Source organism: Erpetoichthys calabaricus, chromosome 17 (genome assembly GCF_900747795.2).
Source record: "Erpetoichthys calabaricus chromosome 17, fErpCal1.3, whole genome shotgun sequence".
NCBI lineage: Eukaryota > Metazoa > Chordata > Cladistia > Polypteriformes > Polypteridae > Erpetoichthys > Erpetoichthys calabaricus.
Window position 1 is genome coordinate 31830152 of NC_041410.2, and position 20895 is coordinate 31851046.

The following is a 20895-nucleotide window of genomic DNA, read 5'->3' on the forward strand; positions in this document are numbered from 1 at the left end:
AACATTAACTTTCTAAGATTGGCACTTACATTCATTATTTATTGATGTGGAATGAAAAGATCAAAAAAATAATTTACAGACAGAAGGTATCCAATTTAACAAGAAACAAATTGATTTTTAATAAATTTATTACACACACACTACATGTTTTCACTAAGCTATCTGGGGGAAAACTAAATAAAGAAAAAAAGATACTTTTATGATATTGTGCCACACGTTTTAATTAAGAAGCCATATGATTATCATTTCACAATAAATAATTTAAATCATTACTGAAGCAAAAAACTTTTTTTTTTCAAAATAAAAGCTCACTGTTGCAATGAAGAGAAAAATAACAATGATCTATTTTGCGTGATTTTATGAGTTTCCCATAAACCTTGGCAGAGCAGCAGTGGAAAGAATGTTTTAGTTTTCTGTTCACCATTTTGTACAATCAGTTTTCATGTTCTTCAGCATCACACTAGACAATGCAGCATTAAATAGGGCTTAAAGGCATATTGTAGTAAATATTAGCTGATGCTCATTTTCTGTGCTGCAAGAAACTGATGAATCACCAAGGCTGCAGGGAAAGATGAGCTTTTTTGGGGGGAACTCAAGACAGATCATGTATTGTAACTCTTCACATCTCTATGGAACAGCAGTGGTCCTTCATTAATATCCACAGAAATAACCAAGCATGAAAAGGGTTGTCACATACAATGTTTACTACAATTAGATTTACTGCTCAACTATATTTTAATTAATACATAACACTCACCCAGCACATACAGCATCATGGATAAAAGACCAAACATGGCGGTTCTCATTTTCAAACTGATTACATGTTTATTTACATACACAAGTCGGTGTTTGCCAATATAAATTCTGTATGGAATGAGATATTTCATATTGATTCCTGCAGGTAGATTATATCAGTGGCATGAATCCATAACACTCTCAAACCTCCTCTAGAGCGTTCAAAATAACACACACAAAAATAAAAGAGCAAAAAATAAAAACAGACTGTGCAACTTTTGAGCTAATTGCTAATCTGTGCTCTGTCATCTGCTCATTAATGACAAAGCTTGAGAAAACATGTAAAAGCAGAAAATAATATTAACAAACTGAAAATTATTTTGTAAACATTTTTTATTTATTTTTTCAAAACAGTAAGTGTATTTTAGGCCAAGTTAAAACTATAGGTGTTTCAAAGCTAATTTGGTTGGTGCACATGAAAAGAAATATTTTTTATCTGGTCACAGAAAACAGTGGGTAGATGGTACATGAAGCTGTGCCACTTCAAACTGTCATGAACAGTATGACTGCCATTTTGGAGAAGGCACACAAGTTAAGGGAGTAAGCATTTTGAAACAAAGGGCACTCATAGTAGGCAAAAGCCAAATGTTACTTAAGAAAAAAAAAAGAAGTTTAAACTGCTGCAATACACCTAAAATGCTGTGTTTACAAAAAAAAATTACCTTCAAGTTAACTTCAAATTGCTTCTTTTTTATTTTGGCAGCTAAATGCTGACACAGTCTGGCACTGTCAGTAAAATGCTTAAAACACACTGTAGGCTATTCTATAAAAAGGACTGTGCAAACAAAATAAACAAAAATTGTTTTATATTTTTTGCTACATTTTACAACTTACAGTATATAACTTGCAAGTTGCAGTCCAGTACTGTTAGCCAACAGGGTGCTGATGGAAATTGGGCTACTGTTGGCCGAAGAAGAAGGAGAAGAAGAGGAGGAAGACGTGTCCAGAGGTAGGAGGAGAGGAGGAAAGTAAAGAGAGTGGAACTGAGGGTAGGAACTTTGAATGATGACAGTATGACTGGTAAGGGGAGAGAGTTAGCAGATATGATGGAGAGAAGAAAGGCTGATATATTGTGCATGCAAGAGACTAAATGGAAGGGGAGTAAGGCCAGGTGGATCGGAGGTGGATTCAAATTGTTCTATCATGGTGTGGATGGGAGGAGAAATGGGGTAGCAGTTATTTTGAAGGAACAGTATGTCAAGAGTATTTTGGAGGTGAAAAGAGTGTCAGGCAGAGTAATGCTTATGAAGCTGGAAATTGGAGGTGATGAATGTTGTTAGTGCATATGTACCGCAAGTTGGGTGTGCAATGGGTGAGAAAGAAGATTTTTGGAGTGAGTTGGATGAAGTGATGAACAGTGTACCCAAGGGACAGAAAGTGGTGATTGGAGCGGATTTCAATGGGCATGTTGGTGAAGGGAACAGAGGAGACGAGGAGGTGATGGGTAAGTATGGTGACAAGGAGAGGAATGAAGAAGGTCAGAGGACAGTGGATTTTGCCAAAAGGATGGACATGGCTGAGGTGAATATGTATTTTAAGAAGAGGGAGGAACATAGGGTTACGTACAAGAGTGGAGGAAGATGCACACAGGTAGATTACATTCTATGCAGAAGAGTTGATCTGAAAGAGATTGAAGACTGCAAAGTGGTGGCAGGGGAAAGTGTAGTTAAGCAGCATAGGATGGTGGTCTGTAGGATGACGCTGGAGATCAAGAAGAGGAAGAGAGTGAGGGCAGAGCCAAGGATCAAATGGTGGAAGTTGAAAAAGGAAGACTGCAAGGTTGAGTTTAGGGAGGAGGTGAGACAGGCACTGGGTGGTGGTGAAGAGTTACTAGACAGCTGGGAAACTACAGCAAATGTAGTAAGGGTGACAGCAAAAGGGTGCTTGGCGTGACATCTGGAAAGAGGAAGGAGGAAAAGGAAACCTGGTGGTGGAATGAGGAAATACAGGAGAGTATACAGAGGAAGAGGATGGCAAAGAAGAAGTGGGATAGCCAGAGAGATGCAGAAAGTAGACAAGAGTACAAGGAGATAAGGCGCAAGGTGAAGAGAGAGGTGGCGAAGGCTAAAGAAAAGGCGTATGATGAGTTGTATGAGAGGTTGGACACTAAGGAGGGAGAAAAGGACCTGTACCGATTGGCTAGACAAAGGGACCAAGCTGGGAAAGATGTGCAGCAGGTTAGGGTGATAAAGGATAAAGATGGAAACGTACTCACAAGCGAGGACAGTGTGTTGAACAGATGGAAAGAGTACGTTGAGAGGCTGATGAATGAAGAGAATGAGAGAGAGAAGAGGTTGGATGATGTGGAGATAGTGAATCAGGAGCTGCAACGGATTAGCAAGGAGGAAGTGAGGTCAGCTATGAAGAGGTTGAAAAATGGAAAGGCCGTTGGTCCAGATGACATACCTATGGAAGCATGGAGATGTTTCGTACAGATGGCAGTGGAGTTTTTAACCAGATTGTTTATTGGAATCTTGGAAAGTGAGAGGATGCCTGAGAAGTGGAGAAGAAGTGTATGGTGCCGATATTTTAGAATAAGGGGGATGTGCAGGACTGCAGTAACTACAAGGGAATACAATTGATGAGCTATAGCATGAAGTTATGGGAAAGAGTAGTGGAAGCTAGGTTAAGAAGTGAGGTGATGATTAGTGAGCAGCAGTATGGTTTCATGCCAAGAAAGAGCACCACAGATGCAATGTTTGCTCTGAGGATGTTGATGGGGAAGTTTAGAGAAGGCTAGAAGGAGTTGCATTGCGTCTTTGTGGACCTGGAGAAAGCATATGACAGGGTGCCTCGAGAGGAGCTGTGGTATTGTATGAGGAAGTTGGGAGCGGCAGAGAAGTACGTAAGAGTTGTTCAGGATATGTACGAGGGAAGTGTGACAGTGGTGAGGTCTGCAGTGGGAGTGACGGATGCATTCAAGTTGGAGGTGGGATCACATCACGGATTGGTTCTGAGCCCTTTCTTATTTGCAATGGTGATGGACAGGTTGACAGATGAGATTAGACAGGAGTCCCCGTGGACTATGATGTTTGCTGATGACATTGTGATCTGTAGCAATAGTAGGGGGAAGGTTGAGGAGACCCTGGACAGGTGGAGATATGCTGTAGAGAGGAGAGGAATGAAGTTCAGTAGGAGCAAGAGAGAATACATGTGTGTAAATGAGAGGGAGGTCAGTGGAATGGTGAGGATGCAGGGAGTAGAGTTGGCAAAGGTGGATGAGTTTAAATACTAGGGATCAACAGTACAGAGTCATGGGGATTGTGGAACAGAGGTGAAAAAGAGAGTGCAGGCAGGGTGGAGTGGGTGGTGAAGAGTGTCAGGAGTAATTTGTGACAGACGGGTATCAGCAACAGTGAAAGGGAAGGTCTAAAGGCCAGCAGTGAGACCAGCTATGTTATATGGGTTGGAGATGGTGGCACTAACCAGAAAGCAGGACACAGAGCTGGAGGTAGCAGAGTTAAAGATGCTAAGATTCGCACTGGGTGTGACAAGGATGGAGAAGATTAGAAATGAGGACATTAGAGGGTCAGCTCAAGTTGGACGGTTGGGAGACAAAGTCAGAGAGGCGAGATTGCGTTGGTTTGGACATGTGCAGGGGAGAGATGATCAGTATATTTGGAGAAGGATGCTAAGGATAGAGCTGCCAGGGAAGAGGAAAAGAGGAAGGCCTAAGCAAAGGTTTATGGATGTGGTGAGAGAGGACATGTAGGTGATGAGTGTAACAGAACAAGATGCAGAGGACAGAAAGATATCGAAGAAGATGATCTGCTGTGGCAACCCCTAACGGAAGCAACAGAAAGAAGAAGAAGTAGTTGCAGTCCTAAACTGTTATTTTAATTTCAAATGACAGTACATTGCTAAATTTGCAAATAAAATGTCTTCTTCCCTGCATGTCACAATGATGATTTCAGTCAACTCTTTCAGTTTTTTTTTTTTTCTTTTATATACTCCTATTATTCTCAAGAATCAAATGTTACTGATAGCACATTTTAAGTGAGCATATATGGTGCTTTAGGACATGGGTGGAATTGAGTTTAAGGGGGGGAGCACCTGGACTCCCACAGTGGATGCATTGTGTTAAAAAAACAACTATCCTTTGTTGAGTAAGGCCTCAGCTAAAATAAATATGTTAATAATCAGCTAATATGATAATGAAATCCATCCTGCCCTAAGCAACTTACTCTTTCAAGTTGCCTTAAACAAACAGAAATATTCTGTTAGACTTCAGCTATGGATTTCTTTATATTTTTACATATTTAGCATGAGAGAGGTCAACTTGTATATTTTGTCTTCAGTATCTTCCTCTTTTATATGTCAAATAGCCACTCCTGTTAGCAAACAGATTTTCAGTAGTCAGTCTGATCCTCAGAAATGGTCACAGTATTGTGTCCACGTTTTAAAAATGAATGCAATACCAGTACCAAAATGCAGTGTGGTGGTCTGAGTAAACCTCTATCACATGTCATACACACCACCGTGACAAAATCTTTATCTTTATATATAAATATGCTACCGTGGCTGTTCGTTTGTCTGTCCAGGATTTTAAATCACCTGTAGCTTGCAAACCGTTTTACCTATTGATCTGAAATTTGGTACACATATACTACGTGACATCAACTATCCGGGGTGATGATTGACATCCAAGGTTATTCCTCTTTTTATTTTTAATTTTATTGTAGAATCAACTCTTGGCAACAGCCAGCGGGGCGGCCATGCAACGCATGCGTATGGGCGCCGTTCTCCTCCCTACCACCTTTACCGTCACTTCCCCTACTTCTTCAATATCTTAAATCATTCTTGAGGCAAATTGAAGACTTAAGTGCCAGCTTAAGTGAAAAATTAAGGAAAACATACTAAAATAATTGCAACACAAACACTGACTTAATCAGTTTTAACGCGAAAAGATGCCGACGAAAGAAGAGAAGAAGTAGGCCACTAGGGTGGAGAAAAGAAGAGCTGCTCAGGAAGCAGCAAGTGCATCAACCTCTGAGCAAACAAATGGTAAACGTACACAGAAAGAGGATGAAAACTATAAGTCAAGTGTATTCACTGCATGTTATTGTGCAGTGCACAATTACTGGTTATTTAATAAACGAAAATATCTTCAACTTTTCATCCATTCATACATTTTCCAGTGCAGCGTCACAGGGAAGCTGGAGTCTAACCCAGCAAGCACTGGGCACTAGAAGGAGCAATCCATCACAGAGTGAACACACACGCACACACACACACACACAGGGTCATTTTAGTATTGCCAATCCACCTAAAAAGCATGTCTTTCAAAACAGTTAAGTCAATCCTAGAACACTCAATTGTTACACCCTGGGTACATTTTCTAATTTGTTTAAAAAATAAGAACGTGCTTGTTTTGCCATAAGTATAATTAAGCTGACAAGAAAACAAAATATTTTCTATTATTTAAATATTGGTACTTGTATTATTTTTCATAATTTAGAAGTTTTCAATATTTAATTGTAAGTGAAGTTTAAGATATACTGTAACTTTACGTCCTTAGCAATTTATGACATCTGACTTGCGATACGATGTAAATATGTAGCAGTACAGTTTCACCTTGCCAAACTGGCACAGAATCCTTGGACACGATTTTGTTTGGTTGGAACCCAGAAAAATAAACAACCCAAAACCTCAGTAATAACCAGTAAGCATTCAACTTGTTATCTGAGGTGTGTCTAGATAATCTACATTTCATAATGGAGTATTGCAGAATGGCAAGCAGATAATATTTAAAGCAATACTAAACCAGTCTAGTAATTGATCTTTAAAACAAGGGGTAAAAGTATCCTAATGCGGTTATCCAGATGCATGCACTCAAAATTAAAATACAGAGATTGACTAAAGGATAGACAAAGGAGAGAACAAAACGTACAAAGGCAAAGACGGCCTCAAAAACTTCAAATACACCTAACAGAGTAGTGCAGACTCTTTGTTAAATCAAAAATGTTTCTTTCTTAGTATATTTCAGACTCAAACACATAGAATGCCACATGATCAATTCTCCATTTTTTTTTTTTTTTTTTTACAGTATACTGCAATATTTGTCCAGTTGGCAGTAAAATGGCTGGGATTATTTGTTAAGCACTCCGACCTGGCTTTACCCCTTCCTTCATCTCTGACACAAAATGAAGGACAGTGGAACATTTAAATCACAAGAATCACCGCTCATCATTACTGCTGGTTTGCTTACCTGTGCTAGACTGACTGCGGCCACTGTCCAGAAAAGCATTAATCCAGGCAGATGCACCCATTCTAAGGTCTCTCAAAAGGTTGGCAGTGTCTCTACGGACCATACTAATAGTATTTAGTTTCTCTTCCTCTTTCCGTTCAAGAGGCTCCATACCTAAGAGTTTGAGAGAAATGAGACAAATTAAGGAACAATGTTGCTCTGTAATTTGGCTCTTATGGTTTTTTTTTTTTTTTGAGCTATGAAGATCTCTTACCAGCATATGCATTGAGACATTTGGACAGCACACTCAGAGGCAGAAGCGGATCCATTAGTGTGAGAAGGCGGGATGGTGAAGCAGTAGCAGTCAACAGTGTTGCTGGGTAGGCAGCCATGATTCCACTAGGCATTCTTATTCCATAGGAAGCAGCTCGCATGGACACAGTGAGACACAAATTTCCTCCTGCACTGTCACCAGCCAAGCAAATACGCTCTCCTGTAGATCCTGCATTGAAATTAAACTGCAAATCAATTTACCAGAAACAAAAGCATGAGGAAGAAGGCATATGACAAATGCACATTTCTCAGGTCTATTTTGAATAAACTTCAGTGACTTGATATTGTTAAAAGTTATGTCCCCAAAAATCTATTTACAAAGCCTTCAATATTACAGTTTTTGTAAGATTATTGTCAAACATAAAGAAAGAATCCTCCAATTCCAGTACACAATGAATAAATGAATAATTGGAGAGGCCAGGGATTCATTGTTCAGCCAACAGTCTTTCCGTGGTTCGAGTATGTTTTCTTAAAAAGTTTTTGATTATTATTTTGTGTACTCTGCTGTTAATTCTCTTTTTTGGTTTTATTTTGTCTTTATTGCATTCGTGTAATATTGTGATGTGTATTAATTATTTTATATATTTCTGTTGAAGGTGCATTTATTGTTCCTTCACCCTAAAGATGTAAGTTGGAAGTATGTGCTTCATATAGCTAGAGAATGCAGCCTGCAGTCCTTAGGAAAACTTACCCAGCAAGTGGCAGTTCTTAACTGCCCAGCAGTATGCATAAAAACATTCTTCAAGTGCTCTTGGAAAAGGTGCCTCAGGAGCAAGAGAGTAGTCCACTGAAAGAATTGGGATTCCCAATTCACAGGCCCAGCTCTTCAAATAGGGCTGAAAAGTGAGACAAAGAGGAGTTAAAAAAAAAACTGTTAATAAACATGTCATTGTTAAAATGCATAGACATAAATATGTGCAAAACAGACATCCCTTTGCTCCCAAATGCAAAAACTGGCCTTGATGCAAAACTTCAGAAGCATTGCAGACTCTATTTATGGAAATATGAAAATCTCCAGAGGTTAAATGCAACGGACAGTGTCGGGAAAAGAATGAGATCTGAATGATAAATATTCCCTTACATAAGAAAGGAATTTCTTTTTCATTTTAGTCAAACATGCATGATCACAGATACATACAAATAGAAAATGTAGCATAAGAAAATTACACTGCTGAAATGTGCAGTCCTTGTGACAAGGGTGTCCCATTTTTATGGAACAGCAATACTGTATCAACAGTGATATGGAGAACTACTGGTAATACTGTCAAGTCCAATATTATACTGCCAAACTCATAATAAACTTAATTCATTACAATTATACCATTGAAATACAAGTTTCAAAGAGCTTCTAAGTTCAACTGTTAATCTGCTTATACGTCACACTCTATTTCTTTTAAAAGGTGCAGAATGCAAAATAAATTCAAATTCAATCATTGCTAATTTTTCAGAGAAAAAGTTTATGAAATATATTGGCCTATTGAAAAATATAGTAATTATTACTGATCTGTCTAACAGTTTTTGTACTGTATATTTTGTACATTTTAAATACATTCAGCAGTTATTAATCAGCTTGAGTTTGTGGGTTTTATTTTTTATCTTTTGTTATTTCTGAATTATCTTTCATATTTGTATATATTTTTGTTGGGTTTGTAATTATTTACTGTCTTTATAAATAAATAAAAAGACTGTACTGTATATTCTGTCTTGGAGAAGGCCTTAGTACAGTTTACATTGAAGTTAGTTCAAGTTTGTGAGTATTACTGCTTTTCCTTAGATTTTCGGTTATTTTGATTGTTTGCTCCATTTTGTGGATTTTAAACATTGGGCTTAGTCAGGCCAAAGCCCACACTCTTAAAAATAAATATGTCAAGAGGATTCTTCAGAGTTGTTGTATAAGGCAATAATTTTTGGTTCTGGAAAGAACCATCCACAGAAAGGTACCAGAAAGAACTTCTATTAATTTGGATTTCATAAGTAACCATGAATAGATAATAACCAATTTGTGAAATTTCAATGGGTTTCTGAGTTTAAAAGGACTCTCACTGCATACAACAAAACAGACCAATTTTAGATTTTCTTGATCTGTTGCTACCTTGTAATGTAGTCTGCTACACATTAAAGATTTACGTTTAGTCCACATATTAGGAAACATTTCAAAGTCCAAACAACCAACTTCATATGCACCCCTCCCAGAATGAAGTGGTTCTTTATGAAGCAATGGTTCAACAAGGAACCACACAACCCAATACAATACAATTAAAGAGTTGTTACTTTTAAGAATGTATTGTTATAGTTGAGACAAAGCTGGGCTGGGTGAGGCTCTTTTGGACTGGCCAGTGAAGGCCAGAATCAGAATCCTAGTCTGATTGTGTAGATTCTTTTGGAGGCTTCTCCTTCATTTTGTTTTATACATAACTCCTTAAACACAACATACTGGACTTGATAAATAACAGAGAAGTGATTTACATTTTAATATGATTTTGGCTAACATCGGGTTTTTACTATTTATGCAATGCCAATGGAAGCACCACATGACCTAATGATTTCATTAATGACGTTGCGGTTGTGACGCAATAAAGAACCAATGTTTTTGGTATTTACTACTCCTTGATGGATGTAACAACATTCAGTGTAGCATAGTTAGCTTATTTTCTAATATATCCTAGTCTTGGGTAGACTTTTGCTTTGGGTGTGGAACCGCAGCCCAGTCATTTGCATTTGCAAGTATCTGTCAGCTCATGGAAGTTTGCTAATGATATTTGTGTTCTAGAGACATGGAGAAGGCTTATTACCAGCTTGCTGGGGTAATGTGTGAAAGGTATGTTTCATGTCATTTGGTTTCTGCAACTATGAATTTTGAGTTAAAAAAGCAAAAGTCCTGTAGCCATCTTAAATTAATTTATCAGGTATGTGTTCCATCCTCTCTCCTGTGCACAAGTTCTATAGAAAAGTTATAAAGGTGGCATATATTTAGTTAAGGCACCAAAAGCTTACATCTTTTCAGAGTCTAGATATTGGCATTTTAGATTATGTTCTCACCACGGCTAAGAGTGATTCCAGTTTTCAGATAATATCCAATTTTTATTGTTTGTGTTCAAATGAATTTACAAGTGATACAAATCTTATATTAGTGTGTAAAGATATGTCCTGAATGCATACCTCAAAATTAACAAAAAGAGATTTGTGGGACACATGACACCTAATAAACTGCCATGACCAACAGCATGCAGGTTGCAGTTCTACTTTGTTTTCAATACAGAATGCCTACAAATTCATCCACTTATGATGACAAGGAGAAGTGTAGAAAACAAAAGAATGCAGTTGACGTTTCAAGTACAATTATCACCACAGTATTTATATTTAAAAACCTGTGGACACAACAGTAGCCTTACTGTGAATATAGGCTTCATTTTATTCAACTAATCTAGGCCTTACAAAGGACTTGTCTGCAACATAGTCTGATGCAGCTGGGATGATAGTCAACAATACAAGTTCATGGATCCCTTCTTTTTTAATTTCAACTGACATGGAACAGTTGTCCCAGGTGTAGAAGCTCATATTCTTCTTCACAAATGATAGACATAGTGACAGTGGTCTGTAGGTATTGTATTGGAAAACAGTGGCAAGCGAAATGAGTAAGTTTACTTTGTACATACTGTCATAACAGTTACAAACTTTAGGTAGCAATCAATAGACTGGGATAGTGAGCTTGAAATAATGTTTTAAGAAGAACACTTTTTAACAGGATAATGTGGTTAACAAACCTGGAGGAGTGGAACTACAATGCATCATTCGGAGACAAGTAGCTAGGCATCTAAAGAGGGTGCTAATGCTATCCTCTGAAAAGAGGTATCTTAGAAATGGATAAGGTACAAGGTTAAACCTACGACACTCGCTATATCTGCTGAATAGACTGAGAAAAGAAAATATGGTCTCCCTACTTAGCCCATTACCACCATGATCTTTACTGAATCAAAGCAGTACAGAAATTGAGACGCAACATGAGAACAGATTTCACTTAACTGTCAAGCATGCTCAGTTACCTTGTAATATGATTTACAACAAGACTAGTTCAATTCCCATTATAAGTGCCCTTGTCCTTATTGGTCACTGCCAACTAAAATAAAAATAACCTGGGTCATGTTAACCAACTTTGCGATTACATTCTGTAAGGAAGCCTTGCACTTCTTATTTAAAACTAGACAAAGAGCCCGTTTTGAAAACGTAAGATGAAATGGGCACGAGTGGAATAGTAATAAGTATAAGCACCACAAACTTGATATAGGTGTATTGAATGAATGTGTAATTAGGCCTGGAGCTGTAGTCGAAATCGCCTTTCAGGCCTCTAGAGCTTTAATTGAAGTCGCCTTTCTCTTTGAATTTTCGCGGCCGTAAATCCGCCACCTGCAGCAATGTCGGTCTTGTAAGGTTTTTCGGGCAGCTGCGCAGAAGGCGACTGCGCATTTGGCTTCGGACGGATGTGAGTGAGTGAGTAAACTGGCGAATTATATATAAGATTACTACAATACTCCACGTGTGTCATGCTCAAGAAACTCATTCTGCAAAATATTTTTATGTTGCAATGGCAAAATTTAAAACACAAAGTAAAGAAGAAAAAAAAAAAAAAAAACTATTTTCAGGAAAATGTTACTTTAATATTTTTCAACACGTTTCCCAAAACACTGTAATGATTTCCTTAAATGCAAGTCACCTTGTTATCAAAGGAAAAAAAAAACAAAAAAAAAAAGCTTTGTTAGGCAGACTGTCAAGAACACCATTATTTACTTTTTACAGTATACTTCACTCTCTGACCAATATGTTAGATAGGCTGTCTAGTTCACACGCTGATGAAATGTAGCAAGGCCTGCTTGTTTCTCACCTCATGTGATTTGGATGTTTGTGCCACAAATCCACCACCATGGAAATGCACAATAAGGTTTTTAGACCTGGGAGCTTTCTTGCTTTTCATTAACAGGTCAATTAATGGTACTACTTCGGGTTTTACTAGGTTGGTAAGTTCCACACTGTCCTGCAACAGAGTTCAGAAAAAAAAAGAAGCTTTGCACATATGTACAAATAAACACAGCTAATTCAGCCACTTTTAAAAAGTCTGTAGTCAGATTTTATTTTATTTTAGAAATAACTTACCTGGCCTTCCCGTAGCTCATATGACAGGAGCCTCATTTGGATATGTGCAGGTCCAGTGTGTGCTACAGGTGGTGCTACAGTGACTTTCAATTTGGGATCTGCAACAAGTGGTAACTCAAAGGGTTCTGGAGGCACCAATAAGGCTTTGTTCACACGTACAGTCGTGGATGCAAGGTTGGCTAGTGACTGCAAGCAGTAAAACAACTAATCAGTGAGTGATTAAACATAAGAAGGCACATCAATGTATAGTAATGACATTCAGCTGTGTACAAGTATGAGAGGATGTGTGTAAGAGAGGGTGAAACTATGTCTTGATTTATGGATGGTTGATCACAAAAAGGAGAAACGTTAATCTAAAAGTCAGACAGTCATCGGAGGTAAAAAAAAAAAAATGCACAGCAGTTGCAACTGGAGATCAAAGTTAAACCGGACTGAAATCAGATGTCAGTTAAGCAATTAGGATTAGATATGACAGATATTTTTTTTTTTGTATTGACTTACTGCCAACACTTCTGTCTCAGTTATATTCCAGAATCTCTTCCAAAAGTTAACATCAAGGTTTTGTGTGATCCTCTCAAACTCTGCTCCACGTAGTTCTGGGTCAATAGCATATTTGCCACTTGTAAAGAATGAACTTGCTGCCACCCCTGTGGAAAATTAGAACAAAAACATGAGCATAGTAACTGCATCAAAGCATATGTAATGATGTGGCTTTTGGGAGGTTTTTCAGCTTCTTTCTCATCACCCACAAAGCCAAACTGGTCACATCATGTCACTCAAGTTTCTTTAGTTCAGGGTGAAGATTTGTGAAGAAGGAATTATGATGAAAACAAAAACAAATCAAAATGAGTAACTTGTATTACACATTGATGTTTTTGTTTGAGGTACTATGGGCTGTACTGCTTTTTAACATTAGAACGCATATACCCATGTGCTGGACACTCACCAATGCCAGACTGATGTCTCTTGTAGTTTTCTCCAAATGACACAAGACCGATTGAGATAGTCTGCAGGAATGGACGAATAGCTGGAGTGAACTGTAAGGATACAAAAAAAAGTATAGGAGATCAGTGTGAAAGTATAGTACAGGCTTCAGTATATAGCAACTGGCATGAAAATAATTCTTGGGTACATTCCATCTGTATATATAATGTATGATTGGAAATATTTTTTATAGAATTAACTCTATCATGCACAAATACAAAAATAGCAACTAATACAACAAATCTTCTTCAGATAAATTAAGTAATGCATTTACATTCATATCACTTAATGGTCTTGTATTATTAAAAAAGTCAATTAAATTTTAGTCCAAATCTACGATTATCTTTGTGGAGGATTTTTTTGGTATTATAACACACAGGGATGAGATGTATATGATAAATAAATGTAAAATGCCCAATGGGGATAGTAACACAAATGTTTCCAGGACAGGATCTTTAAGCCCAGTCAATAAAGTTTCATTACTGTTACATAATATTCTTTAGAATTAGCAGAACACCCAAGTATTTTACCAAATATAACATAATACAAGTTTAAGTAATACCTATAAGATTAGGCATAAAATGTACAGCAAAACACATTCAATCCACTCACGAGAACAACAATAACCAAATAAATGTGCATCTCTTGTCTGTTTTGCTCAATTTCCTTATAAGGCAAAATAACAAAGAACATTTGAATTCCTACCAGTGCTAGAAAAGCACACTGAGTGGATTTTAAGATGAGATGTCCACAACTAATCCATATAAAATACAGGAAAAGGATTCTATGGTGCATTTTGAACAAGCTATAAAACACAGTTGTAAAATTAGCATTTATATATTTACTTTCTTAGTTATTGGTTTATTTATTGTTTTACTCTGTGTTACTGCTAGTGTGCAGTAACACACACACACGCATGCACATTATCAGACAAAGTCAATTACTGGTTAACAAATTAAAAAAATACTAAAATGTTTAACCAAAACATACTAGAAAGGTCTTTATTGAGCTAGTGTACTATACCAAAAGAATCTGTACTTAATCACAAGGCAAGATTTATTTTGCCGAAACAAATGAACAAAGGGGCGGCACGGTGGCGCAGTGGGTAGCGCTGCTGCCTCGCAGTTGGGAGACCTGGGGACCTGGGTTCACTTCCCGGGTCCTCCCTGCGTGGAGTTTGCATGTTCTCCCCGTGTCTGCGTGGGTTTCCTCCGGGCGCTCCGTTTCCTCCCACAGTCCAAAGACATGCTGGTTAGGTGGACTGGCGATTCTAAATTGGCCCTAGTGTGTGCTTGGTGTGTGGGTGTGTTTGTGTGTGTCCTGCCGTGGGTTGGCACCCTGCCTGGGATTGGTTCCTGCCTTGTGCCCTGTGTTGGCTGGGAGGAGGAAGATGGGGGTTGATGGCGGAGGTAGGTTCCAGAGGAAACTACTGTACCTTGTTTTTTAATGTAGAGAAAAAAAAAAGTACTTCTTAAGATAAAAGGTCTCATGAGCCCAAGTCCTGCATGTTATTTGATTTGACATACTTAATCCCCCTGAGGGGAAATCATCTTTTTACATGACCTTTGGGGGTCCGAGTGCTGGGTCAGCCATTGTTTGCAGTTGTGTCAAGGGATTAGGTCTTTGAGACAACCCCTACTTACCATTATATGTGCATATACTGTATATATAGTATTCAATATCTTAACTGCAGAAAGTACTATGCTCATTACTGTTTTATTCTGTTTTATAATGCAGTATTTCTCTTGCAAAAGAGTGCAATGCATGCTTTATATTGCAGGCAATTGCCATCTTTGTTTTTTAATCATTACTGCACTCCTCAATTTATTAACTTTTTTGTGTTAAACCGAGAGAAGCAGTTCAGAAATCTGAACAATGAAGTACAAGAAGATACAAGAACTCCAAAAAATAAAGACTATTTACAGCAATACTCTACCTGTACATCTTTAATACCTACAGTGGGTACGGAAAGTATTCAGACCCCCTTCAATTTTTCACTCTTTGTCATATTGCAGCCGTTTGCTAAAATCATTTAAATTAATTTTTTCCCTCATTAATGTACACACAGCACCCCATATTGACAGACAAAAAAAAGAATTTTTGAAATTGTTGCAGATTTATTAAAAAAGAAAAACTGAAATACAGTATCACATGGTCCTAAGTATTCAGACCCTTTGCTCAGTATTTAGTAGAAGCACCCTTTTGAGCTAATACAGCCATGAGTCTTCTTGGGAAAGATGCAACAAGTTTTTCACACCTGGATTTGGGGATCCTCTGCCATTCCTCCTTGCAGATCCTCTCCAGTTCTGTCAGGTTGGATGGTAAACGTTGGTGGACAGCCATTTTTAGGTCTCTCCAGAGATACTCAATTGGGTTTAAGTCAGGGCTCTGGCTGGGCCATTCAAGAACAGTCACAGAGTTGTTGTGAAGCCACTCCTTCGTTATTTTAGCTGTGTGCTTAGGGTCATTGTCTTGTTGGAAGGTAAACCTTCGGCCCAGTCTGAGGTCCTTAGCACTCTGGAGAAGGTTTTTGTCCAGGATATCCCTGTACTTGGCCGCATTCATCTCTCCCTCGATTGCAACCAGTCGTCCTGTCCCTGCAGCTGAAAAACACCCCCACAGCATGATGCTGCCACCGCCATGCTTCACTGTGGGGACTGTATTGGACAAGTGATGAGCAGTGCCTGGTTGTCTCCACACATACCGCTTAGAATTAAGGCCAACTCCCGCATGGAGTTTGCTAAAAGACACCTGAAGGACTCTGAGATGGTGAGAAATAAGATTCTCTGGTCTGATGAGACCAAGATAGAACTTTTTGGCCTTAATTCTAAGCGGTATTGTCTGTCAATATGGGGTGCTGTGTGTACATTAATGAGGGAAAAAATTAGTTTAAATGATTTTAGCAAATGGCTGCAATATGACAAAGAGTGAAAAATTGAAGGGGGTCTGAATACTTTCCGTACCCACTGTATAAGCCTGGGAAAATGAATATTACTTATGATAGTAATACTATATAATCTGTTTACAATAGTGCTAAATAGATCAGCTAAACACATCTTGCCTGTTGTAGATGTTGGTAAATATGTTCAAAGGTTTTATTTCCTCACACCCCAGCTCACCTGAAAGCCCAGACAGCGACCATAAAAGCACCCTTTGTGCAGTGATGCATACTCCTTAACAAACTCTTCAGACAGTCCGCGATCCTCTTCAAAAAAAAGGCTGCCATGGCGATTAGCAGTTAGGAGCCTTTGGGCAAAGTAGACTAGTGCCCGAAGCTGGCAAAGGGCTGAGCAGTATGCTTCGATCTCCATCACATTATGACTTGCCCGGAAAAAAATACCGCACCGGTTAGCAGCCACATACCGGCCTTTGTGAATAATGTGGAGAATACAGGAACGCACAACCTGAGGTAAAAAAAGCAATACAAGGATTAGGTAAAACTGCAGAGCTGGAAAAGACTTTGCTTGCCAGTGCATAACTGTAACAACTAACCTTCATTAGGCTACGATAGCCATTGGCTGGAGTGGTTGAGTCGAAGTCAAAGATGTGGTAGATGCTGGAGAAACATGCCATCATTGGCTCCAGGCTGTTAGCGTGCCCTTGAATTAAGCAGAAAGCCTCAACAAAGCGCTTAGCTGTCTCAGATGAGCCCTGCTGCCTGAAAAATGAAATGTTTTCATGGAGCATGTCGTGCAGGACCTGGAACATAGTCTTTGTGTCCATCTTCTCTAATAATGTAAAAAGTTCAACGCAGCTGGTACAAGTGTTTGAATGGTGGGGCCCGGGGAATAATAACAAGGCGTCTGAAGATCCTATATTAAGGAAGAAAAAATATATATATATATTCAGAGGGCAAGAAAGTGAAAGGACAAAATATCTCTTATAGCACAATCATTTAACACACACCATTTCCTTTCCTTTCCTTTCCTTCCAAGTAAACAAATGTGCGATCACATGGTCATAAGCAAACAAGATTATATATATATGTGAAATGTCAGACAGAAAAATGATCACAATTCTGAAAAACCTTAAACATTATTTATTCAACAACACTGATTAAAATTGAACTTTATAATTCTATATCACAAGCATTAACTAGTAAGTCCCAGAAAATGGCTACTAACAACATGTCACAAAGGGAAAGAGACAATGCTGTTGTACTAACATTAAAATTATGTCCATAAGAATTAGGCAGATGATCACTGATGATACTACAGCAAGGCTTGGATTTACAGCCAACTTATTGGGCAGATTGAACAAAGCATACAGACATATAGCTCAAATGTATAAACCTTACTAGGAGAGGTACACAGCAAACACACAAATGACATTCCAAAGCTAAAAATATCAGGTGAATGATGAGAAAAGCTGACATTGTGGAATATGTGTCACTGACTGACCAGTGAGATAACTGGAAAGTAAGAAGCACCAGTAAAGACATCCATGAGCATATAGTTAATACAGAGCACTGTCACTTTGTCGGTTTTATTTGCTGTATGTGCCAACACATCAGAATTCTCATTAGCATTATTTCTCTTTACGAAAAAAAAATAATCAAGGGAAAGAATACAAAGAAATGCATTTAATCTGTATAATTTATAATAATCAATATGTATGGAATGTAACACTTATGATATTTGATAGAGCAAGGATTACCTGTCAGACAATCAAAGTGCAGATGTTTACCACATTATTGATGGGGGAAAGAAAAGTAAATCTGATCTGACTGTAATAGCAACATAAAATGTGCTCAATGCCATTAAGGACATGTTATAATTGAACCACAAACATTTTACGTTAAACATGAAAATCAGACTAGTAAAATGTATGCAGAAGACAAATATAACTAACATAACAGAAAGAAGGAAATAACTAAATGTTACATAACAGACTAAACAATAAAAAGATGACTCAAAAAAAAAGAATGTGGACTTTTGCAATCACGTGTTGCTATGAAAAAGATAATTTACTGTCCATAAAGGTGCTGGTGTTAGACCTTGATGGTTATAAACGGTTATAAACTCAGCCTGATTTCTAAATCTTATAGGCAAAATATTAAGGCAAGCAGGGCCAAGAAACAGTTCCAGAAATTGAAAAAAAGAAGGGACAGTCAAAAACAGAGCTTATGCAGAGTTACACAGCTACATATTACAAAACAGGTTTAGCACTACACAAAAAATGTCTTACGCTTTGCCCGTTCCTCTTCAAGGTTAGGAAAGCAGCAAACTTAGTTCAAGTCACACTCAAAAGCAGACAGGCAACCGGGACAAGGCCGGCTGTGACACTTGTTTCTTTCTCCTCCTTCTTAGGAAGGAGTTCAAAGTCACTTTTGCACTTCTAGAACGTCAGTTAGCCCATCACCACTCATCTTGCCCATGTTCATGGTCACTCTGCTCTTTCAATAATTAATCTGCAAGCCCTTGCAAGCAGCTCCATAAAAACACAGCTGCTCTTGTCAGCACATACAGACTCCACCCAAATACAATGAGGGACCACCCATTCAGGCCCCTCTAACCCCTCCCCACACTTTCCTCAAGAGAAATTCCATTTACGATTTCTGAAGCCTGCTTTGTGTGTCTTCTGCCACAGAGGGACTGCCATATGTGAACACTGTTCACTCCTGAGAGAATCAATAAGGAAGACCACTCTTCCACAAATACACAAATTAATAGCTCACTTCACTTTGGCCCAGCCACCACTACTGACCCAGGTATTGACTGTGTAGAGTTGGCATCTTCTCTCCTTCACTGCCAGGCTTTTCCTAGCTAAACTGGTTTCCTATTATATCCCAAAAACATTCATTTTAGGTTAATTGTAAGTCTAACCTGGTCCATTGTGTGTGTGGAAATCTGCTCTTGGATAGACTGACGTCCCATTCTGGGATGATTTAGTAGTGAGGTTTGGAAAAGAACATGCCTACCTGTAAACTTTGAATTAAAAAAGTTTCAGAAAAAGGACTAGTGGATGAAAATTAAAAAAGCACCTGCTAAAAGCAAAGCTATTTCCCTTTAAGACCACTTTCCATTGGTTGAGGAGATAATGTTAAAACCAAATAAAGAGAAATAAACGTCTACATCTCCATCCTCACCTACTGTATTGTGACAAGCTGGAACCAGTGACAGAAAGAAATTAGACTGAGTACAAGCAATTTGATAGAAGCTTGGAACAGAGCAGAAGCTCCTGTGGATTAAGAGGAGCCAACTAAGGTGGTTTGGGGATTTATTTGGATGCCCCTGTCCACTGGGAGCACAGCCTGGATGTACTGGAGGGATTTAATCCCCCCAGTTGACCTGGGAGTGTCTAGGAATTCTACAGGAGGTTTTGGAATAAAGTTGATGATGATAAGAACAATATTGATGATGATGGTGATGATATGACCTTTACCCTCTACACAAGACCTCCACTACACCATCAGTTATTGCCACCAGAAATTTTCAGATGACTTCTCCATCATAGGGTGCATCAGCAAGACAAAACAGCTGATGGTGGACTTCCAGCATGCCGAGCAGCCTCCGAGACCAGTTACCATTCAGGGGGAGGACGTGGAAGTGGCGCAGAGCTACAAGTACCCTGGGGGTTCACAAACAACAAATTGGACATGTCTGACAATGCAGTGGCTCTGTACAAGTAGAGCCAGAGCAGACTGTACTTCCTAAGGACAGCAAGCTGCTGGAAATGTTCTACCAGTCCATAATAGCCTGTGTGTTATTCTATGCTGCAGTCTCCCAGGGAAGCAACTTGAGCTCAAAAGAAGCACAATGCCTGAACAAACTCGTCAGGAAAAAAATTCTCCAATCAAAAAATCCCCTCCATTCTCTCCAGGAGGTGGTCTCTTTGGAGCACTTTTAGCCACAGGCTCATTCCACCACAGTGTGTGAAGAAGTGCATCTTGGTAATCTTTTCTGCCCACTGCTAGGAGGCAATTCAGTGCTTCCTTCCAATGTAGTCATTAAGTTCATAATCTATTTATTTAAATTCTAATTGAATGGCTGTATTGTTTGCCCTGTGAGTCTGTATCCTTGTAAATGGTTCTGTTTCTCCTGTGCACATTGGGATTTCCTCATGGGATTAATGAAGTTTATATAATCTAATGTAATGATGTGCAGGTGGCCGGCTCCAACTCCATATGTTGCTACAATCCTTATAGAGATAAATGAAATGAAGATGGTGATGAGTAACAATTAAATGCAAACACAAAAAATAAACATATTCAGCAAATAAACAAAATCAAGTAGGGTTCATAATCATAAACAAATCTGTAATTTCTATTTCTTAGAAAAAAGGTTATTTCTTGGTAAATACAAAATGGATACCAGAACTATTACTGAAAAATAGAAAGCAGTATCATGCTGTGTTTGCACAGCTCAAAATGAATGTATGTCACTTTCTATGATTAAAACTTTTCTCAGCTGTACATAAAATATTATAAGCTCATATGGCTAGGAAAA

At 38.4% G+C, this 20895-nt stretch overlaps 1 protein-coding gene across 3 annotated transcripts in view; it reads right to left on the reverse strand.

The window, feature by feature from the left end:
• Window positions 1-20895, reverse strand: part of lipeb (lipase, hormone-sensitive b) — a 54124-nt gene that overhangs the window by 10007 nt on the left and 23222 nt on the right. For 2 of the 3 annotated variants that reach the window (XM_051920626.1, XM_051920627.1), the window contains exons 2-10: window positions 16940-17259; window positions 16567-16851; window positions 13410-13500; window positions 12965-13110; window positions 12464-12649; window positions 12195-12344; window positions 8007-8151; window positions 7257-7484; window positions 7004-7156 (exon numbers count right to left, since the gene is read on the reverse strand). In XM_051920626.1, the coding sequence (XP_051776586.1) occupies window positions 7004-7156; window positions 7257-7484; window positions 8007-8151; window positions 12195-12344; window positions 12464-12649; window positions 12965-13110; window positions 13410-13500; window positions 16567-16851; window positions 16940-17170 (1615 nt within the window). In that variant the 5' untranslated portion in view covers window positions 17171-17259. Of the gene's footprint in view, window positions 1-7003; window positions 7157-7256; window positions 7485-8006; window positions 8152-12194; window positions 12345-12463; window positions 12650-12964; window positions 13111-13409; window positions 13501-16566; window positions 16852-16939; window positions 17260-18634; window positions 18870-20895 lie in introns of those variants that run through there. The other variant, XM_028823853.2, reaches the window with a different exon arrangement.